At 41.3% G+C, this 13,873-nt stretch overlaps 1 protein-coding gene across 4 annotated transcripts in view; it reads left to right on the top strand.

Moving 5' to 3' along the window:
• The window catches only part of LOC111967002 (AMP deaminase 2), a 105,819-nt gene that overhangs the window by 31,818 nt on the left and 60,128 nt on the right, over positions 1-13,873 (top strand). The window contains exon 1 of one of the 4 annotated variants that reach the window (XM_023991915.3): positions 7,613-7,727. The exons of the other annotated variants lie outside the window; for them this stretch is intronic. Within the exon in view, the coding sequence (XP_023847683.1) occupies positions 7,643-7,727 (85 nt within the window). The 5' untranslated portion in view covers positions 7,613-7,642. Of the gene's footprint in view, positions 1-7,612; positions 7,728-13,873 lie in introns of those variants that run through there. 4 annotated transcript variants of the gene reach the window in all.

Raw genomic sequence — 13,873 nt, 5'->3', positions numbered from 1 at the left:
CGGGTTGTTGTTGTTGAGAGAAGATTCAATCAATCATAATCACTAGTTAACTACACATGGTTGATGAATTACTAGTTTATCTAGCGTGTCCTGCATTGCATATAATCGATGCGGTGCGTATCGTTGCTCCAATGTGTACCTAACCATAAACATCAATGCCTTTCTTAAAATCAATACACAGAAGTATATATTTTAAACCTGCATAATTAGCTAAAAGAAATCCAGGTTAGCAGGCAATATTAACCAGGTGAAATTGTGTCACTTCTCTTGCATTCATTGCACGCAGAGTCAGTGTATATGCAACAGTTTGGGCCACCTAATTTGCCAGAATTCTACGTAATTATGACATAACATTGAAGGTTGTGCAATGTAACAGGAATATTTAGACTTATGGATGCACCCGTTAGATAAAATACGGAACGGTTCCGTATTTCACTGAAAGAATAAACGTCTTTTTTTCGAGATGATAGTTTCCGGATTCGACCATATTAATGACCAAAGGCTCGTATTTCTGTGTGTTATTATACTATAACTAAGTCTATGATTTGATAGAGCAGTCTGACTGAGCGGTGGTAGGCAGCAGCAGGCTCGTAAGCATTCATTCAAACAGCAATTTCCTGCGTTTTGCCAGAAGCTCTTCGCTGTGCTTCAAGCCTATCATCTCCCGAGATTAGGTTGGTGTAACCGATGTGAAATGGCTAGCTAGTTAGCGGGGTGCGCGCTAATAGCGTTTCAAACGTCACTCGCTCTGAGACTTGGAGTAGTTGTTCCCTTGCTCTGCATGGGTAACGCTGCTTCGAGGGTGGCTGTTGTCGTTGTGTTCCTGGTTCGAGCCCAGGTAGGAGCGAGGAGAGGGATGGAAACTATACTGTTACACTGGCAATACTAAAGTGCCTATAAGAACATCCAATAGTCAAAGGTTAATGAAATACAATGGTATAGAGAGAAATAGTCCTATAATTCCTATAATAACTACAACCTAAAACTTCCTACCTGGGAATATTGAAGACTCATGTTAAAAGGAACCACCAGCTTTCATATGTTTCTCAGTGTTCGTGTTCTGAGCAAGGAACTTAAACGTTAGCTTTTTTACATGGCACATATTGCACTTTTACTTTCTTCTCCAACACTTTGTTTTTGTATTATTTAAACCAAATTGAACATGTTTCATTATTTATTTGAGGCTAAATAGATTTTATTGATGTATTATATTAAGTTAAAATAAAAGTGTATTGTTGTAACTGTCATTCAGTATTGTTGTAACTGTCATTATTACACATTTTTAAAAAATGGCCGATTAATCGGTATCGGCTTTTTTTGGTCCTCCAATAATCGGTATCGGCGTTGAAAAATCATAATCGGTCGACCTCTAGTGTGTAATGTAAATTTTTATAGTTTCATTTTGTGTTTCTTACATCTGCAAACAGCTAGTTTTTATTTTCTTAGCAAGTTGGGCGTAAATCTTGTTAGCCGCTAAGTGTTAGCCGCTGGTGCTAAGCACTAATGAGGCTGCAATGAAAACTAATGGGACTGTAGCGACATCAAAATCTGGGATTCTATTCAAGCGTTGATTGACATGGTAATGGCCCGATAGTATTGGAGAAAGTTGAAAATCGGACCCCGTTAAATTGTGACGTGTCATGACGTAACGTACAGTACGCATAATGCAACTCATTCTGTGTCATACAGCCTCTCTCCACCAGGTGTGCACTTCTCTCGCAGATTAAAAACAAGAAAGGGACAGGGACAGGGTAAGGGGGGATATCTAGTCAATTGTACAACTGAATGCGTTCATCACTGCAAGCCATCATGACTCAAAAGCCATGACAGCCGCTGTTTACTTTTGAAGATAACTTTAGCTTCGCCCTAAAAACCTGATTTAAAATCAACACAAACCTTCAAATAGGTATGTAATGACACATTATATAGACTCTATATATAACATTTTATATGTGATAAGTTGGACAGGTCGGGTGAAAATATTAGTTTCCCACATGGTTTATCTCCTTCTTTCTCTATCACGCAGTAGGTTTTGCTTCCCCACCCGCCATTTTTTTWAAAGCCCAGACGGAGCTCATTGCCTTCTTGAATCATGCAGAGACGGGCAGCATGAAGGGCTTGTCATTGATTTTGCTGGAAAGGGGAGAAATTGTGCTTTACAATGGTATTCGTATTACGTTTTTTGGCCGCTAAAATAAGGTCAATTGTATGTTACAGCGCAATGTACAAAAGTGCGTTAGCTAACTATAGCTAGCTAATAAATGTACTGAGTCAGAGCAAACGTAATTAGCTATACAGCCTGATAATACCAGTGATGTAGTAGACCTAAATCAGCATGTTGTTTGTGCAATAGTATCTTCTAAATCAGTTTGTGAAGCAAGAATATGTTTGCTACATGAAGTAGTTAAGAGAAAACATTCAATGTAGCCAAAGATTATAGGGTCACCTAGGAAACCTGTCACGTTCCTGACCTGTTTTCTGTTTAGTTTTGTGTGTTAGTTGGTCAGGACGTGAGTTTGGGTGGGCATTCTATGTTGTCTGTTTCTATGTTGGTTTAGGGTTGCCTGGTATGGCTCTRAATTGGAGGCAGGTGTTTGGCGTTCCTCTAATTGAGAGTCATATTTAGGTAGGCTGTTCACAGTGTTTGTTTGTGGGTGGTTGTCTCCTGTGTCTGTGTCGATGTTTGCACCATACGGGACTGTTTACGGTTTGTTDATTTCATGTAGTCTGTTCCTGTTCATTTCGTTCTTCACGTTGTATGTAAGTTCGTCATTCAGGTCTGTCTACTTTCGTTTTGTTATTTTGTATCATTTTCAAGTATAGTTCGTTTTCGTGTTTGTTCGTTTTGTCTTGTTAATAAAATTCATCATGTCATTTCAACGCGCTGCACCTTGGTTCAATCCCTGCTCCTCCTCTTCGGATGAAGAGGAGGAGGACCGCCGTTACAAAACCGTTATCAACACTTTGGTTCCTACACTTCCACAACTCCTCCCTGACATTTTCATTCGTTGTCATGTCAAACAACAATGTACTCAAAGTGCCCACTATTATATTCTAACTATAGAATTAGAATAATAATTATATTTCCATGATTCCAACAGTTCACCCAAGTGTTTTGCTCTAAATCGCAAGTCAAATCGCAATTGCAACAGTTGGTTAAAAATAAGGCCTAGATTATTTGCCCATATCGTGCAGCCCAATGTGGAAGTGTGGAAATTATCTGAAATGGGTGCAGGGAATGCAGAAATGAATAAAAATACTGAAAATTATTTTGGGTTGAATTGAACAATATAAAAATTCAGAATGGAGAAAGACTAATTGAAATCACTTAGAATGTACAGTGCATTAGGAAAGCATTCAGAGTCCTTTCATTTTTCCAAGTGTTGTTACTTTACAGCCTTATTCAAAAATGTAATAATTGTTTTTTTCCCTCATCAATCTACACTCAATACCCAATGGTGATTATATTATATTTACATATGTATGCAGACCCTTCACACAGTACTTTGTTGAAGCACCTTTGGCAGCGATTACTGACTTGAATCTTCTTCGGTATGACTCTACAAGCTTGGCACACATGTATTTGGGGAGTTTCTCCGATTCTTTTCTGCAGATCCTCTCAAGCTCTGTCAGGTTTGATGGGGAGCGTTGCTGTACAGCTATTTTCGGGTCTCTCCAGAAATGTTTGATCTGGTTCAAGTTCAGGCTCTGGCTGGGCCACTCAAGGACATTCAGAGACTTGTCCCAAAGCCACTCCTGCGTTGTCTTGGCTGTGTGCTTAAGGTCGTTGTCCTGTTGGAAGGTGAACCTTCCCCCCCAGTCTGAGGTCCTGAGTGCTCTGGAGCAGGTTTTCATCAAGGATCTATCTGTACTTTGCACTGTTCATCTTTCCCTTGATTCTAACTAGTCTCCCCGTCCCTGCCGCTGAAAAACATCCCCACAACATGATGCTGCCAACACCATGCTTCACCGTAGGGATGGTGCCAGGTTTTCTCTAGACGTGACGCTTGGCATTCAGGCCAAAAAGTCCTTTAGGTGCCTTTTTAGCAAACTCCAAGCGGGCTATCATGTACCTTTTACTGAGAAGTGGCTTGCGTCTGGCCACTCTACCATAAATGCCTGATTGGTGGAGTGCTGCAGAGATGGTTGTCCTTCTGGAAAGTTCTCCCATCTCCCCAGAGGAACTCTGGAGCTCTGTCAGAGTGACCATCGGGTCCTTGGTCACCTCCCTGACCAAGGCCCTTCTCCCCCGATTGCTCAGTTTGGGCTGGCGGCAAATTCTAGGAAGAGTTTTGGTGGTTCCAGACCTCTTCCATTTAAGAATGATGGAGGCCACTGTGTTCTTGGGGACCTTCAATGCTGCAGACATTTTTTGGTACCCTTCCCCAGATCTGTGCCTCGACACAATCCTGTCTCAGAGCTCTACGAACAATTTTTTCCACCTCATGGCTTGGTTTTTGCTCTGACGTGCACTGTCAACTGTGGGACCTTATATAAACAGGTGTGTGCCTTTCCAAATCATATCCAATCAATTGAATTTACCACAGGTGGACTCCGATCAAGTTGTAGAAACATCTCAAGGATAATCAATGGAAACAGGATGTATCTGAGCTCAATTTTGAGTCTCATAGCAAAGGGTCTAAATACTTGTAAATAAGGTATTTCTGTTTTAAATTTGTAATAAATGTGCAAAGATTTCTAAAAACGTATTTTCGCTTCGTCATTATGGGATATTGTGTGCAGATTGAGGAAAAACATTTATTTAATCAATTTTAGAATAAGGCTGTAATGTAACAACATGTGGAAAAAGGGGAGGGGTCTGAATACTTTCTGAAATCACTGTTTGTGTTGCCACCCTAGAGTCCCACACTACTCATAAAGCAAATGTATAACTTTTTTTATTATTCAAAAACATAAAATACCGTCATACCGTCCAATTGTTTTAAAATACCCTGATGTGATTTTTTTGGCCATATTTCCCAGCCCTAATAGAGACCTGTTAAGGGTTCATACACATTTTCCATTACTTTTCTATGACTTTTAACCACATTTTCATTACTATTATTATAGCCTACATGACAAGGTAAGCATTATTGACACTGCAAGGCTGCTGTCTGGTCCTATTTAGGCTGCTGTCTGGACCTACCATCTGCTGTTGTGCCCTTGACCCTCCACAAAGTAGACCTGCACTGTTAGTCACATGTTGTCAACATGTGGTCTACCCTCAATCTGGAGAGCTCCTGGGTGTCCAGGCTTGGCTTTTGAAGCACCCAAGTCTGCTTATAAATGTCCTGATGAGCACATGATGTTTAGGCTACAATGTGGTTAGACCAGGGCTTGAACAAAAGCCTGCAGACCCTGTAGCTATCTTGGAGGATGGTTGCCAGACTTGATATAAAATCTTGCACAATTACAACCAATTACTTTTGGTTTTATGAAATGATTCCCTCTTTCAATGAATCAGGGATCAAATGGATAAGGTAGATAGGTTACTTCAAAGCAAGGTATCTAACCAGACATGTTTATATATAAGTCTCAAATAATCATATTTCAGGGGAGATCTATGCACAGCAAGTTATTTGTCGATTAGGCTATTCTTAGAATATTTTTTTACGTTGTCTCAAATGCATGGCTACTGTTTAATAGAGGGTAATCCCAGTTTTCCAACGATGCATATGTATTTAGGCTATCTACAGTGCCGGTGAAAAGGCGACAACAACATTAATGCTTAGTTAGATAGTTAACTTGTGTCAGTTATCTCGCAAGTAGTGGTGAAAGTACTTCAGTAAAAATACTTGAAAGTACTACTTAAGTAGTTTTTTGGGGTGTCTGTAATTTACTTTATTATGGGGCCTCCCGACTGGCGCACTGGTCTAAGGCACTGCATTGCCGTGCTAGCTGTGCCACTAGAGATTCTGGGTTTGAGCCCAGGATCTGTCGCAGCCAGCCACGACCGGGAGACCCATGGGCCGGCACACAATTGGCCCAGCGTTGTCCGGGTTAGGGGAGGGTTTGGCCGGCAGGGATGTCCTTGGCCCATCGCGCTCTAGCAACTCCTGTGGTAGGCCGGGCACAGTGCACGCTGACACGGTCACCAGGTGTACGGTGTTTCCTCCGACACATTGATGCGGCTGTCTTCCTGGTTAAGTGGGCATTGTGTCAAGAAGCAGTGCGGCTTGGTTGGGTTGTGTTTTGGAGGACGCACGGCTCTCGACCTTCGCCTCTCCCGAGTCCATACGGGAGTTGCAGCAATGAGACAAGTTTGTAACTACCAATCGGATACCACGAAATTGGGGAGAAAAAGGGGGTAAAAAAATTATAGAATAATTTACTATAAAAAATGTTGTTGTTGAAAATGATCAGGTCTTGTTTGCTTAATATAAGTATTTTTTTTATTGTTTATACTTGTACTTTTACTTTTGAAACTTAAGTATATTTTAGCAATAACATTTACTTATGATACTTAAGTATATTTAAAACCAAATGCTTTTAGACTTTTACTCAAGTAGAATTTTACTGGGTGACTTTCACTTTTACTTTAGTCATTTTCTATTAAGGTATCTTTACTTTTGCTCAAGTATGACAGTTGGGTATTTTTTCCACCACTGCTCGCAAGTTTTATTTTGAATTGGTGATCTAGTTAGTCTGTCTGTCATTATCTTATACCTGCTGCTGAAATGTCACGCTCTCTCCTCAGGCAACGGCACACTCGCACTGGCACACACGCAGCACACACCGACGCACACTGAAGTGTCATTCCGATGATCGCTGATATGTAGATTTTTAAGTGATTGATAATATTTAAGTGTGCCTTCATGAATTACATTGACAAAAAAATATGAAACTAATTTCCATAACTTTTCATGACCTTTACAAACCCTCATTTGACAACTTGGAACAGCGCATCATGCTTATTCAGGCTGATGAATGCCCACTCTTTATTGCTATTCAATGCAGATCCCGCCTTCATTCCGCTTTGATCAAACTTTATTATCTCGGTGTGTGAAAACTAGGACAGCGATAGGCTACTTTGTTTTATAGATGAGCCAGTACACAATTCCCCAAAAATTAGAAGTGCCTGAACTCCGCTTCGGCCCAAGTCGGGCACTGCCGATCTAAGATATTTGTCATCAATTTCTATTTTTAGAAGACCTGAAAAACATTCTGTCGTGTGCTCTCGTTGGTGCTGCTGTCCTGTACCATGTTTGCTGTGGTGTAGTTGTGTGTCTCACTCAGGGCCTCCTGCCTATCACACTTTTACTGCGCTGAAAACGCTGAACTGCAATGCCCTCCTCCACCGTTGTCTTTCTCTGCATTGGCTCTCGGCAGCTCGTTCCACGGTTGCTGTGGCAACCGAGGAGGATGGGGCCCAGCGTGGCAGGGCGAAGCCTTGGGCTGCGTTGTGTCCGGGCCCCGTGTTGCCTGACTGCTGACCTGGGGCTGGGGCTATGCGGGGGGAGGAGCCAGCCCTGCAGATGGGTTTCCACAGGCCCTGCATGGGCCCTGCCATCCAGCTGCAAACAAAAGTCCCCCTAATGTTAAAGCTAGCGCTAGCGTCACAGCTGCGCCTCTCTGCCTCTGCCGGCTGTTCTGCAGCTCTGCCTCACTCTGCTTCGGCTGTCACAGGAGCACAGGCAGCAAGATGTCATCCTCCTCCAGCGAGGGCCAAGGAAAGTCTAAATCCCCACTGCGCAAGAGGGGGAGTCTGCAGAGCACCACCAGCCCTGGTGAGTGGAGGGGTGCGGGTGCAGTGGGGTCCCAGAGAGGGGAGTAAGGGAAAGCGGGGGTTAAACGGGAGGAGTGGGGGGTGTTGATTCGCATTTGGAGTCGAACGGACATATGCTAGTGCAGTAGTGTGAAGGCACTCAATGTTACTACAGTAGAATGGGAAAGATAAAGAAAAACTGGAAATATGAATTTTCTTTCTCTGGTAGTCCAGTTTTTGGGGGGATTCATTTGTTGATTAGGCCTATGTTCTAATGGGAGCTTTGCATGCACTTTCAATTGTCCTTTATTTCACTGACTGTGTGAAGAGGATGTTGGACTGTAAAAGGGATTTTTTTCTTTCTACATTTTTCTCCCATTTGAAAGCAACCATGCTTAGTAAATGCATGGTTAATCATGGAATATGGTTTGTTTGATTGTTTCTAATTGTCTAATCAAGGTTGTTAATTCACCAATAGCTAAACATTTTGATCTATAGCAGGAGGTCAACAACATTTTCCTTTATCAGAGCTTTAAAGCCAGAATCCTTCTTGGTGAAACTGCCATGCAATATTACAACAACAAAGAAGTTACTGCAAACGACAAACTCTGTTTTTTTCCCTCGGATATCATTGCTTGCGCTATCGAACAGCAGAAAATGTACTGCACAGTGGAGGCTGCTGAGGGGAGAATGGCTCATAATACTGGCTAGAACGGAGTGAATGGAATGGCATCAAACACATGTATTTGATACAATTCCACTAATTCCGTTCCAGCCATTACCACGAGCCTGTTCTCCCTAACTAAGGAGCCACCAACGTCCTGCGGTACTGCAATTTGTTTTACCATGAAGCTCCTCACCTCTGCTTCTTCAACAAAACAAAAACAATATATTTGAGATATTTGACAAGCATGTGTCCACATGCTTTTGATCGTATAGTGTATTTTCCCCATTTCAGTTTTGGCCTTTGGAACTGTGAAAGATAGTATCAGCTGAAAACGTTTGTTATGACCTTGTAAGTGAGGAGCACAGATAAGTAAGCAATAGTCAAGTTTTGCATCTGTCAAAACTCATGTCAAATTGAATCACTCACTCCTCTCTGTGTGGCCAGTACGGTTTATTAGAGGACAGCCTGGCTGGAAATGGGATAGCACAACTTCCAGCCCCTCCATATCTCCCCCAGTGGGCTTGGATAGGGCACAGCAATAGGGCTAATTTATTTCCTATATTTCATCACAGCCCTCACCATGACAATGGCCCCTTTGGCTGTTTGGCCAAGCCATGCTATGTCACACACACAGGGGCATTTTTATGTAGAAGAACTGAGAAGCTCAGACATTCTACTCCAAAATGAATGAAAAATATAGCTGCAAGCAGCCATGCTGAGCTTCAAGCTTTGGCCCCATAGCGCCACCATCAGGACAAATTCCACACATTGCCCTAGGATGAGCTACTTCTGTACTACTTACCATGCTTGCCAAATATCAGAACTCCACATCGAACAGATCATGCAATATGCTTTTAATGTATTTTGGACCAATTTTGACAGCGTTTGGAACATGTGTACCAAGTAGGGTTGGGTGATATTACGATAGTATTGGATATCGAAGATGATTGGCAGCCATCGTCGATGGTGACATCGTGATATGACAGACAATGCATAGCCTATTTCAACGAGCTTGGCACATTGCAGTAAAGAGCTGACTGGGCATCCCACAGCAGGGCCATGCCAAGTGGCCTATTCCTTTGCTATAGCCTGCATAACCTATTTCAATACATATGTTATAAACAGTTTGCAGAATGTGTGACAATGTAGACAGAGCTAAGATTTTCACCAAAGAAGCGCAAAATATCCTGTGAGAAAATATGTTCGATTTTTTTTCCTCTCAATGTCAAAAGAATCTGGGCCATATAGCCAAAGCCCATTTAGGATTTTTTTAGACTGGACACGCCGGTGTCTAATTTTGTATTTTCTCTCCATTTTATATGAATACGACTTCAGTTTTTATGCTGGCTTTCTCCCACCGCGCTACTTCCTGATCAAACAATGAAGTTCTCAGAATGTTTTAAGTTGTTTGTGAATAACCTAAAAACATGATAGGCCTAAGGTAATAATGACAAAGGTAGAACAAATCATAGCAAGATATGAAAATATAACGAGTAGTGAGATGTGAGCTTTCAAAGTTTGCATTTTCAATCACTTGTTATTGCCACCATATGGCCAATTGGCATGGCATTTGCTTGAAAGGGTGTGGCCACAGAGTTTGTGTGGCCACAGAGGGGCAACATCACAAGACTTCCAGGAACACTTGCGAAACAGACCAAGCAGACCAGTTTGGGGTTTGAGAAGTCAATGAGAGAAGTGAAAATAATTCCTTAGTTGTTCATTTTCTCAGAATCTGAAGGCACTACCTAGATTAAATTCGCTGGTCACCCCCAAAGCCTATTCCTCCTTTGGCTGCCTTTCCTTCCTGTTCTCTGCTGCCAATGACTGGAACGAATTGCAAAAATCACTGAAGCTGGAGACTCATATCTCTCTCACTAACTTTAAGCATCAGCTGTCAGAGCAGCTCACAGATCACTGCACCTGTACTTAGCCCATCTTTAAATAGCCCATCCAACTACCTAATCTCCATATCTTATATTTTTTCTCCTTTCCCCCCAGTATCTCTACTTGCACATTACTCTTCTGCGCATCTATCACTCCAGTGTTTAATTGCTAAATCGTAATTACTTCGCCACTACGGCATATTTATTGCCTTACCTCCCTAATCTTACCTCATTTGCACTCACTGTATATAGATTTTTTCTATTGTGTTATTGACTGTACGTTTGTTTATTCCATGTGTAACTCTGTGTTGTTGTGTGTGTCGCACTGCTTTGCTTTATCTAGGCCAGGTCGAAGTTGTAAATGAGAACTTGTTCTCAACTGGCCTACCTGGTTAAATAAAGGTGAAGCAGCTTTGCTGCTTGAACGTCTAATAACATTAAGCTGGCGCCGTCTAAAATATAATTTTCACCTCCAGAAATGAGCCCAATAACATATTGGTCAAATTATTTGTAAAATGTATTTTAACATTTTGGACCATGCATATAGCCTATGCATGGTCCATATTATCAGGTACACTATTATCAATAAGCATTATCACTTGTAGCCCAACTGATGCAGCATAGTTGCTATAAATAAATACACTGAAGCATGGGGTTGTCTATCTGCATGTAGCCTATTGGGCTAATCATTATCTAGATCCCAAATGTGATCTTTTAACTAGTGAGCATCCTATTGGTACATTTTATGTTCCCCAAAAATTGCATAAACACAGTGAATATAATGTTGGCCTACCTGTTAGGGTAACTTGGTGTAAACCGCCACCTGGGTAACACGCCCCCTGCCTGTACTTCTCACAGTAACCACTTCATGTCATCATTTTTTCCCCCAACACTTTGGTTGGCATTACTCTTGCTCATCTAAAAATTTCCKAAAAATGTAAGTCACTACCCCAAAAAGATTCTGAAGTATGGTCGTGTTTTAACATAAGTTACCCTACAATTGACGTGTTAGATTTAGCTCCACTCTCCGCTATGCACTCACAGCGAATTGCAAAGCGGTAAAGTGCTTATTAACCATGCCACTGCTAAAAACTCAGGGTTTGAAAATGGTGCAGTTTACGCATATTTAGGAGTTTAAAAATAAATAATGGAAAGCTGGGATCCCGCTCTTTTTAACAAAGACCATTAACTTCTTGCAACTATAGGGGGTGCTGTTCCGCATTAGCATTTTTTGGTCTCCAAATTAAACTGCCTCGTGCTCAATTCTTGATCGTACAATATGCATATTATTGTTATTATTGGATAGAAAACACTTTCTAGTTTCTATAGCCGTTGGAATTTTGTCTCTGAGTGGTACAGAACTACTTCTACAGCACTTTTCCTGACAGGGAGTCAGATTTCAGAAATTTTGACCCCTGATCTGGGGTCGGTTTTAAGGTGCCTGTAAATGCTATGGAGAAACCGACACTGCCTACGTCTTCCTCTGGGTGTCAGTACGTCATCACGCTTTGAATGGAGTCGATTGCACAATCAGAGCCACTATAAAACAACAAAACGTGGAAGTACCGTTCTTTCCCTTCGCGCGTCTTACGCAAGATGGACATCGGACTTGCCTCCTTCCAAATGGTTGTTTAGCCAGTAATATTTATCCGGTCATGTTTTTACTCGTTATAGTTGTTAAAAACATCATAATGTAGTTAATTTGAACCGTTTTATAGCAATTTATATCCGTTTAGTGCGATTTTGAGGAATTTCTTTGTCGTGCACTTTGAAGCTTTGGGCACGTTTCGGGGTCTCGTCGATGTTAGTGGACATTTCGAAGGACAGAGGACATCTATCGACCAAAAGAAGATTAGACCCAAGAAAGGATACATTGCCCAAGAATCTGATGGAAAATCACCTCATAGTAAGAAATATTTAATATGATAAATCGTTGTTCTGTCGAAATATTTTAAACGCATAATCCGCCATTTTGTTTGTTATCGCTTCACTTGGCGAACCCTGTATTGCACAGTAAGGATAATTTTAGAAATGTAAATCAGCGGTTGCATTAAGAACTAATTTGTCTTTCGATTCCTGTCAACCCTGTATTTTTTAGTCAAGTATATGATTAGCTTTCGATTAAACTAGATCACTCTGAAAGATGACGTCCGACATTTTGAGGCTTGATTTGCTACTATTTTCATTGTATAACCACGGTTTTGTATGGCTAAATATGCACATTTTCGAACAAACTCTATATGTATGTTGTAAAATGATGTTACAGGAGTGTCATCGGAAGAATTCTGAGAAGGTTAGTGAAAAAATTAATATATTTTGGCGATGATTACGTTATAGCTCTCTTTGGCTTGAATCGATGCTCTGGTAACGTTTGCACATGTGGTATGCTAACTTATCGATTTATTGTGTTTTCGCTGTAAAACGCTTAGAAAATCTGAAATATTGTCTGAAATCACAAGATCTGGGTCTTTCCATTGCTATGCTTTGTCTATTTTTATGAAATGTTTTATGATGAGTAAATTGGTCATACACGTTGCTCTCTGTAGTAATTCTAGTCGAGTTGTGATGGTCGGTGCAATTGTAAACTGTGATTTCTACCTGAAATATGCACTTTTTTCTAACAAAACCTATCCTATACCATAAATATGTTATCAGACTGTCATCTGATGAGGTTTTTTCTTGGTTAGTGGCTATTTATATCTTTATTTGGCCGAATTTGTGATAGCTACTGATGGAGTAAAAAACTGGTGGAGTAAAAAAAGTGGTGTCTTTTGCTAACGTGGTTAGCTAATAGATTTACATATTGTGTCTTCCCTGTAAAACATAAAAAAAAACAGAAATGATGGGTTTATTCACAAGATCTGTATCTTTCATCTGGTGTCTTGGACTTGTGATTTAATGATATTTAGATGCTACTATCTACTTGTGAAGCTATGCTAGCTATGCTAATCAGTGTGTGGGGGGGGTGGGGGGTGATCCCGGACCCGGGGTAGAGGCTCGTGAAAGGTTAAAACTGCTGTTGTCCCCATGAATGCAATAACTTCTGTGCATTAACTGCTTGTCAGAATGCATGTTTCCCTCCCTATGGCACTCTTTACTTGAATGCGCTTCGAGAGGAATATTTTAGATAAAGTATTCTACTATGGGGTTGTCTGATTTTTCTAGTCATTACTTGTTTTGTTTGCAGAGGAAAAGTAAATGTGGACTGTTGTAGCATCTTGAAAATGTGCCTCGGTTGAAATATTTGATAGTGTTCCATATTGTGGGTGCGTGGCGGCAATGATTTTGCCATAGCGCAGCGCCACATCTTAAATGACTGCAGCAGACACACTGCTTCATGGGCTCCTGAGTGGTGCAGCGGTCTAAGGCACTGCATCTCAGTGCAAGAGGTGTCACTACAGTCCCTGGTTCGAATCCAGGCTGTATCACATCCGGCCGGGATTGGGAGTCCCATAGGGCGGCACACAATTGGCCCAGTGTCGACCGGGTTTGGCCGGGGTAGGCCGTCATTGTAAATAAGAATTTGTTCTTAACTGACTTGCCTAGTTAAATAACGGTTAAATATAAATACCTTTCCTGTACTATACCGGAGTATATAGTATTTCCGGCAGTGTACAC

This window comes from Salvelinus sp. IW2-2015, linkage group LG1 (genome assembly GCF_002910315.2).
Source record: "Salvelinus sp. IW2-2015 linkage group LG1, ASM291031v2, whole genome shotgun sequence".
NCBI classification, from domain to species: Eukaryota; Metazoa; Chordata; class Actinopteri; order Salmoniformes; family Salmonidae; genus Salvelinus; species Salvelinus sp. IW2-2015.
The sequence above is the reverse complement of the archived record's forward strand: the minus strand, read 5'-3'. Positions and strand labels throughout refer to the sequence as shown.